General features: G+C 47.5%; 1 protein-coding gene across 1 annotated transcript in view; it reads left to right on the forward strand.

Annotated features, from left to right (window-relative positions):
* The first annotated feature begins 7,913 nt into the window (after window positions 1-7,913).
* The window catches only part of LOC113207194 (hornerin-like), a 29,734-nt gene continuing 27,987 nt past the window's right edge, over window positions 7,914-9,660 (forward strand). Inside the window, exon 1 of the mRNA XM_052263671.1 lies at window positions 7,914-8,041. Within this exon, the coding sequence (XP_052119631.1) occupies window positions 8,027-8,041 (15 nt within the window). The 5' untranslated portion in view covers window positions 7,914-8,026. The remainder of the gene's footprint in view (window positions 8,042-9,660) is intronic.

A 9,660-nucleotide genomic window follows, 5' to 3' on the forward strand; every position in this document is an offset into this window, starting at 1 on the left:
CTAATATGAAGAACAATTTTCGGGGCAAAGAATTAGTTTGTGATGAACTATACGTAAAAATTCTGTGTAACAGGCAGTGAATACAGTTTGCATTACTAACCTGTAAACCTCGTGTAGTGTGGTAGTACGTCGTCGTAGGCACTGACTGAGTCCTGCCTGATTTAAAGCGTCGGCGTCGACACACAAACAACTGTCAAAAGTTGAGCACATTACGGTACCCTGTCCTGATATTCCCCCCTGTTACGCAACAAACACACAGCATTATCCATTACTGTCTCAGCCCCCCCCCCCCCCCCCCTGAGCTCGCCTCCGTCACCTCCATTTGCATGTGGACTGCGGCCCGATTCTTTGTAATCGGGACGCCTTTACGGACGCCTCTGCCAAGCCGGGCTCCGCTCCGCCCCGCTCCTCCCCGCTCCGCTCCTCCCCGCTCCGCTCCATTCCGCTGCAACCCGCTGCGCCCCACAGCGCCCCGCTCTCTGCCCGGCTCTGGGCTGCAGGGTGGCTGGCAGGTTGCTGTGGATACAATACGAGTCGGTGGTCAGGGGGCTCACTTTCCCAGGATGATCTGGTGAGTGGCGGGTGGGCGGGGTGGGGTCAGTTCTCCAGGTGTTGTTTCCTCGCCGTCCCCGCCCGCCCGCTCTCCTGCAGGTCCTTATACACGAGCCATCCAGTCTGGTTTTCCAGGAGGTTTTCCGAAATTTATCATGACGCATTCAGTCTCAGAAGGTCCGCTATACGCATAGAGAGCAGGTGACGCTCGTGTCACTGCAGCAGATACTCTACCTCTACGGTGTCGCACACCCCGGGCCCGGGGCTCTGATGCGCTGCGGAGATGCACTGTGGATCCGGAAGGAACTAAGGGACTGACAGCGGCGCGCTGGTCATTAGGCTGGGCACCATGAGGCCAAGTAGCAGTAGAGTCTTGCTCCCCTTCACCCGTCAGCTTACCCACCCGATTACCCAGAAATGACCAGTAATATTGCTTTTCTCCTTTCCTGAAGGGACGTTTGGTGGCCGCGCCGCCACCAATCCCCCCCCCCACCACCCCCCCGTCTCCCTCGGTCTGCCGTGTCTCCCACTCGCCAAGCCGCGGTGGGCACAGCAGCAGAGCTGTGGCCACCAAGCCAAAAATTTTGGGTTAAATTTATATTAAGGGGTCATTTTGGGCTTCCTTTCCAAAACCTACCGTCATGACCTCGGCAGCCTCATCTCTTCAAACTTAAAAGGCTTATTTCCAAAAATAGTTTTACTTTGACGAGTAACCCCAACGGAGACCATCAAATATCTGAAAAAAAAAGAAAAGATTAAAATGTTTTGAGGTGATTTCCGTGGGGAAATCGCCTGTTAGACTGTTGCCTGTTAGAACTGTTAGAGATAGAGCCAAACGGACGAAATTTTTGGTTCTAATTTGACGAGTTACTTCTAAGAAAAATGTAAAAGAAAATTTTTTTAAAGAAATATTTTGGGCTATTTGGTTTAGATTTTTTTGACATTTTAATTTTTAAGTTAGAGGGCTCAAAATCAATACAGTTATTGCCCTTTTTTGACACAAAATTACAACAAAAATTTGAGTCTCCTAAGTTAAATAGGTATTGAGTTATCGCGACGACGGACACAGAGACACACTCGAAACTTTTTGATCATCACTGGAGTAATAGGCTGCGCTAATCGCTCAGCCAATAATGATCAAAACACAGTTCAGGCGAGTCGGAGACCTCTCGAAAATCTCGTCCGCTTTGCTCTATCGTAAGCCGTTTAGGCGCTACCGCCACGTGCACTGTTAAAATTGTGGTAAGGAAGTACAGTTCGACTACGGTCCGTCCTGTATATTTTATGTACAGGCCAGACTGTAGTGATATGGGTTAGTGTAGCTCGATCTTTAGGGGGTCAAGGGGTGAGGTAGAACACAAAGATTTGGTCTAAACTGATGAACAACCAAGCAAGCACTTTTTGTCCGGTGCGGTGAAAAGTCTAGTCGAGATTCAGGACGTCTGCTGTTGTGTCGCGCCAGGCAGGCGCGCCGGGTGCGCCAGTGAGGGCGCACGCATTCATCGCTTGTTCGACTCATTTCAACCCGCGAATATTCAAACATCGGGCCTACCGGGCCTACCCCACCGAGGGGGCACCAACTACGAGTATTCACGGTTCACGAGGGAATTGATATCTTCGGTATTCAGGTATTCAGGCGATATTCAGTGATTATTCAGTAATATTAACTATTTCAGCGTATTTACAGTGCAAGAAATTGCGGAGTTGGTGCCCCCTTCGTACCCCACATCACATAAGAGCAATAACTGGTCCATCGGTGGGGGTGATGCAAGACATGGTGGTATATTTGAGAGGTGTAAAAGGTGCAAGAAATGCCATTGCACACAGCTTTAACTCCCTTCCACCACAAAGTCTAAGAAACATCACATCCGAAAATGCCTCCAAGTTCTGGTTAAATACTGAGTGCCGTACAGAAATTGAAAATTTCATTTTTGGCTGAGCGATCAGCGAAGCCTATTACTCCGTCTGGTTGGCTGAGCGATAAGCGAAGCCTATTAATACTCCGTCTGGTCGAAAAAAACTTTTTCTGTCTGTCCGTCTGTCTGTCTGTCGCTGTCTGTCTGTCGCTGTCTGTCTGTGTGTGTGTCTGTCCGCACGATAGCTCGAGAACGCATTAAGCTACCTACCCGGGATTGTCAGGGTCGTTTTGTACCATAAAAGGACAGGTCGAGTTCGAAGATGAGCATTCTAGCTCAAAACTTGGATTTCAAAAAAAATAACAAGCAGGCCCGCCCTTCCGCCAAACGGAGTTGCCAGCTCCACTTCGCTGCGCCGGCAACTCCGTTCAGCAGGGGCCGGGCCTGCTTGGCCTGCCGGCGGCGATGGTTGGGCCTGCGGCCCGACCATTAATGTCTCTCGATTCACTCAGCGCAGTTTTTAGATAGTATTGTTTATCAAACAGTCTTAAAACTTGACTTTTTCCCATTGTTTTCAATATAAATATCCACCTCGAGGGCCGAAACAGTGAAAGATACGGCAAATCCGAGGGTAGTTTCTGACTCAGAACGTGCTGTTTTGGGGGAGTACTTCCTCTTCCATTTTACGATTGGACGCCTCCTTGTACGTCTTTAAGTGCTACGTGGTCATTTTCGCCGTATTTTCGTCGGAAAAAGCACTCTTAGCGTCAAAACGGTGCAAGATAGAGTCAAACGGACAAAATTTTCGTCCGTAAGCCTCTACTTTCACGAGTTACCCCTTAGGAGCCCATAAACAAATATTTTTTTCCTACTTTTTAGACCAACCCCTATTTCTTTGTTACCCCCTTTCTTCCCCTTAGTGGTGGTTGCCAGGATTTGCAGCAGGCGTATCTGTGTCCAGGAGTGACCCCTAAGATACCCTGAAATTTGCAGACCCCTAGCTCATCTCCTTCCTCTTACACGGACGACGGGCGGACGGACGGACGGACGACGGGCGGACGGACGGACGGACGGACACGTGAGCGGTTGCATAAGCCCGCTTTAATGCTTTTTTCAAAAGCAGAAGGGCGGGCTAAAAAGGGGGGTCGGTTCTCTTGTTGGTGAGGCGGCATGAGTCCTTTGTGAAAGTGTGAACATGTCTGCAATATGCGACCACCGCCTGCACGAGCGCAAGCACCACTCCGCGTGGAACGCCTGTTCCCAGACCCTTTCATGTTTTTTTTCTCATTAATAAGTTACAATCGACAGTGGAAAAGTAGGAAAAGTAGTGGGTCAAGGGTGCAAAGCCACACTGTTTGCACCCCGAAAATACTAGAATGACCGAAGAGGTCAAATTACGTGAAGCGGCGGGATAACGGTATGTTATCCGCATACGGATAACGCTTGTTATTGCCACGTTTTTGTAGAATATTTCTTAAACAAGCTCTTCGATGTCGTTTACGGTCGTTTTCGGTTCAACCATCATAATCCTCGGGTGGATGGGTGGGGGGGAGGGGGTGGGATTATCCGACCTTTTCAGGGTAATTTTTTCCATAAAATGTCTGTTGTTCTCATAAAATGTCACCCGATGACCAGCATGAAGCCCGACATTTCAACCACAAGTTCATTTTTTGAGACTACCCTGCCATCACATTGCGTGAAAGAATATTTTCACCAAATGCAATTAAATTTTCGAAATGAAAAAAAAAGAAAAACATGAACATAAGGAGAAAAGCAGGAAACTCTAAAAGGTTTCAAATTTGAATTTTTTTTATCCCTTCCGGACTGGAAGAATTTATGAAATTTAAGCTAGGGAGTGAGCAGACCCTTACCCCTTACACAGGAGCACTACCCATCTGAATTAGATGTATGATTTATGACAAATACAGACATGCCAGGCTTCACCGCTGAAATTGCAGTCAGATTTTTCAGAGTGACACTCGGAAAATTCTATGTGACTCTCACAACATTTTGAGTGTTCTGTACAATTGTGAGTGTAAACGAGAGTGAAGAGTGCCACTCAGAGAATGACACTCTAAAAATTTTAGAGTGCACAGGGTGTACACTTACTACAGTCAAATTGTGCAAAAACACCCCCTTACCTAGACAAAATTCCGAACAATACCAAACTTTGGGGGTGTCTAAGGAGTGCCTAGCCATAATCCCATCTTGCCGATCGGCTCAAATCGTGTTCAAAGTTCAAAATTTCGACATTTGAACAAACAGCATTGAACACCCAATTCAGGAGGTATCTAACCCTCGTAAATTATGCACAAAAGTGATTCGTGAACGTGCTCCAATTAATTAGGGAGGAAATACAGAGATATGCTACATCATGTCTAAAAACCCCGTAAACCAGGGGTCGCAAACTCGAGCCTTCCGCCAAGCCACGCCTGCATAGGCCCCACCCCCCACGAGGTCTTTGGCAATATAGTGAGAGAGATAGAGCTAGTGGTGTCGTGCGCCGCCCTGCGCGTCTGTCCTTGTTGCTCCTACTGGCACTCAATGAGTGAGACAAAGACATACACACACCGGGCCAACCCGAGCGCAAGAGGTGCGCGGCTATCGGCGAGCTGCACTACCGGGCTAGGCCAGCCGCACCTGGCTCGGGAGCTGCGAGTTTGCGACCCCTGCCGTAAACGTTCGGCAAATTTAGGAATTTGCATCAAGGGATAGGAGGATCAACTCAACATCATAGTGGATCTCGTTCGTTCGTGGATCCATATCCGAGTTTGTCTCACCCATATGGAGTGAATCCAGTGTAGAGTAACACAGTGAAATTGCTCGGAGGCCAGGCAAGCCCGCCGGGGCCGGGTCTGCCAGATCAATTGCAAACTCTAGGCCGATACACAACCACCAGATCCAGAAAAATGTGAATGTGAGACCGGATCCAGTGGATCCAGTGCTTTTAGTATCCAAGAAAAATTCGTGGCCAAATCCGTCTTGACTCTGAATGGGACCAAGCCTTGCGCTCCGAAGTGTTCCGCGGTACTTTACGCAGCCCGGCTCTTCACAGTGCTGTCCTACGCGGTCCTCCGCTGCACTCCGACGCGTCACTCGCATTCCGGCGGGCGGTACGGTGCCTCATGCTGAGTAATTACGGCCATGTCTCCGGGCGTGATGATGTTGAAACACGGCGTGGCGGGGCGTGGTAGGGCGGGGCGGGGCGGCCCGGGTCTTTGCGCTCCTTTCACTTGTTAGAAACATGAATAATACGCGTGCTCGTAAAAAACCAAAGCACCACCAGGCGCCACCCAGAGTTTTTAAAGGGGCCATCATTAGCAGTGTAAATCGACAAACGAAACCGACCCTCTTCGAGGTGCGAGGTGGTAGGTGTAGCTTTATTAGTGCAGCTCTGGAAACTAAAGTTCACTGGAAAAACAAAGGTGCTATTTTATGCCTTTTAAAGGCGTTAGTGAAATGGTGCCTCCCAAAGTGTTATTTTTGGCACAAATCGTGCCTCTACAAAGGCACAAAAATTCAATAGCACCCTAAAAAGGGTGCTATATAGCACCTTTGTTTTTCCAGTGTGTGATACAGTCCAACAGTTATAAGTGCAATACCATGAGTATTACAGTTAAAACTGTAGTACCATACATGTATCACACTTCCAATTGTAGCACCACACATGTATCACACTTTCAACTGTAGTAACAGGCTACACTTTTGAGGGGAGGCTATACTGGAAAATGGCGGTTTTGGTTACAATACCGGACCGGACGTTATGTATGTAATGTTCAATCTTGCACCTCTGAATACTGCTGTACCCCTCAAAATAAATTTCACACACTTGCTACCATGGCATCATTAATAAATTCAGTTCACACTAAGAAACCAATATGAGGCTGAGATAATTAGTTTTTGCGGTTTACTTCAGAATTATGTTTTCCAATGTTCCAAACATTCCTTGCGCATTTGGTTTTGACCTATGATGTTGAAGATTCGTGGAGATCTACTTTGAATTGCCCTCTCTACACTTTCTATTGAACATAAATAAACATTTCATTTGAATTCTATATGCAAAAAAATAAATCAGCCATAACCTTCAAAATTTTTGAACTTTTAAAAAGTCTAAAATAAACCAAAATGTTAAAAATCATCTAAGACATGAAATTGAACATATGGTGACTAGAAAATGTTCCTTAGTCCTTTCTGATTTAAAAAAAAACCGTATGCGAACGTTTTAGGACCAAATTGAATTCGAAAGAAGTGGTTTTAGTCAGACCCTGCAAACAAGGTACAAAAGTCTAACTATAGTTCAGTATACTGAACGGTTCGACCTACAGACTGCAGACAACGCTTTTCAGCGGTTTCTTGACATACCGAACCGAGAAAAAAATTCCACTAGGGTTCGCCAGGTCGGATTTTGTTCGGAAAAATTGGAAAGAAATCCGCTTTTTTTCGGGAAAAAATCACTGATAAACCAAGTGTTCAACTGCTCAACACTTGTAAGTGTGCAACTGCAAGTTAAATACTTGCAAGTGAGCAACTGCAAGTTGAATACTTGCAAGTGAGCAACTGCAAGTTGAATACTTGCAAGTGTGCAACTCCTCGGTTGCGCACTTCCTACACAGTAAGCGTCCAATCTAAGGAAGTGTTCAACCGAGGAGTTGCACACTTGCAAGTGCACAACTACCGAGTTTAACACTTACAAGTGTACGACTAGGGAGTTGCACACTAGCAAGTATCCAACTTGTAGTTGCACACTTACAAGTGTTGAGAAGATGAACACTTAGTTTATCAGTGATCTTAGGGGTCGGAAAAATTGGGAAAATTGGAAAAATTGATTTAGCCCAACTTAACCATTTCAGTGAAAAATACGCGAAAAATCTCCCCCGCGCAATGAGGGACGAAGAATTAGACTTGTTTTGGACGTTTTGCGCCATTAAAAGGTGTCTAGGCCCTAATAATTTGACTTTGATATTCGATCGTTCTCTTCAGCTACAGTCTAAATTCGTTTCGTTCTGACGCTTTACAGTGTAATTCCTACAACTACAACTAAATTTACGACTTTTCTTGGAATTTTCGCGTACTACGTATTCCAAAACACCAACGGAGCATTTTCAGCTGAGTATTAAAACGATTCAAAATGAGAGGAAATTAACAGGAAAATGCCAGTAAACATTTTGTTTTTGATAAATTTTGATTGAATTTTGAAAATGGTCGGGGTGATTGGAAAATGATTGGTATGTGATTGGAATATGATTAGTTTTTAGACCGTACACTGATTGGACGAAGTGGGGTACCCCTCGTTCTGTCGGCTCCAGCGCGCGCCTATGTCTTTCCGCCCCGCCTGTAGCCGGGCTTTAGGAGGACATTCGGAAAGGCCTGGGAGTGGGGGTGCAAGCCGGTAGGGGCCGGCAGGGGCTCCGAGCCAGCCGCAAGTCCGGAGCGCGGCGAGTGGGGCGGTGCGGGAGCAGTGGGGAGGGGCGTGCCTTTAAAAGAGGAAGTGGACGAACACTCGCGATGAGTCTGCCCGCAGCCGTGAGTGACGCCAGTTCGGTCGTGGAGTGCAACAAAGTGCGAGTGATAGTGTTAAGTGTTTTTCCGAGCAACCGAGGCAGTCCTACACCATTACGATGAGGACTCTTTCGGTGAGTGACTGCGGTAATGTCACAGATGTTGAGACCAAGGAAGACTCGTATTGGATTTACAGCAACAAGTGCATCCCTGCATCAACAAGTAGTGCACGAAGCCAGACTCCAATAGAGCAAATCTACGCTACCCATCACCCGTCACCCATCACTTGTGTTTTCGCAAAATACAATCATAAGGTGTATGTAATCATTTTATAAATACACGAAATCGAAAGTAATGGATGACGGATGAGGGGTAGCATGGATTGCTTCATTGAAGTTCCACCCTCACTGTGAAAAATAAGCCTGTAAATTTACAACATACCAGGTGGCTGATTAACCCCGCACACCTCAGTAGTTAGACTGTTCCGCACGCAAGAGTGCGGGTGGGCTTGCCTATCGCTCCTGTCCACGGCGCCTTACGGGCAGGCGCGTATTAAGGGGGAGGGCGGTGGGGGCGATCGCCCCCCCTGTGGTCCATTAGATAGCCGCCTAAAGGTAGGCAATTTGACCTACAAAACCCCTGTATGTACGCAATTTTCGATACACCGCCCCCCCTCTCCGCCCCCCCTTAATACGCCCCTGCTTACGGGCCGGGCGAGTAGGCAACCCGCCCGCCTGGTATATTGCAATTTACTTTTCAGAAAATGTGTTCTAAACTTACTATAAATTTCACGTTAATTGGCTGAGCGATTAGCGAAGCCTATTACTCTATTGATCACAAAGTTTCGCGTCTGTGTGTCTGTGTGTCTGTGTGTACGTTTGTCTGTCATCACGATAACTCGAGAACGCTTGAAGCTAGGTACGTGAAATTTTTACTGAAACGTTGAATCATAAAAAGCAAGAACTGTATAGATTTTGAGCCCTCTAGCTCAAAAATTGACGTGTCAAACAAAATCAAAAACACAAAGCCAAGAAAATTTATTTTGAAAAATATTTTTGTACATCTTTCATATCGCTACCTCGTCACAGTAGAACCCTTTGGACCGGAATTTCGCCCGATTTGCTCTATCTCTGACCGTTTAGAGGGCGATTTATCAATTCCTAATACCCACTTTTCTAATTCTGGTAGAAATTCAAAATTTTACCAAAAACAAGGAAGAGAAAGTCAGTCTGATTTGGAGCTAATTCATAGTGTGTGCGGATGAAGTGAGCAAGCAGGGGGTGGCAGCCACTGGGTACTCATACAAAGTCACAGGTTGCTCATGAATGACTAAATATCCCCCCTCCCCACCGCCCTGCCCCGCCCTGCCCCGCCCTGCCGCGCCCTGCCCCCCGCCGACCGCACGCACCTACTCGCCATTTGCCATCAGACGGCCGTCACCGCTGCGGTACGGCCGTGCTCGCCCGGCTCTTCCCGGTGCCATGCACGTAAGATACGGTGATGACCGGCGGCCACAGCGTTTTTGTTATTGTTGTTGACGCTTGCGCTTTCCTCGGGATGAAATCATAAAATCATGAACGCGTCATCATCGAAATATCCCCGCTCTGGACAGCCCCCCTTCCCCCCCTTCCGTATCCCGGCCGTCCAGACACCTTCCTCGCCCCGTCCCTCTCCATTTCTCCCGAAGGTCATCCTCTCTCGCTTTCCACTGCTCCAGCCAGCGACAGGTGCCGCTTCTTGCGGCCGGGGCGGG

Source organism: Frankliniella occidentalis, unplaced genomic scaffold (genome assembly GCF_000697945.3).
Source record: "Frankliniella occidentalis isolate FOCC.00 unplaced genomic scaffold, Focc_3.1 Scaffold13, whole genome shotgun sequence".
In the NCBI taxonomy this organism is placed as follows: Eukaryota; Metazoa; Arthropoda; class Insecta; order Thysanoptera; family Thripidae; genus Frankliniella; species Frankliniella occidentalis.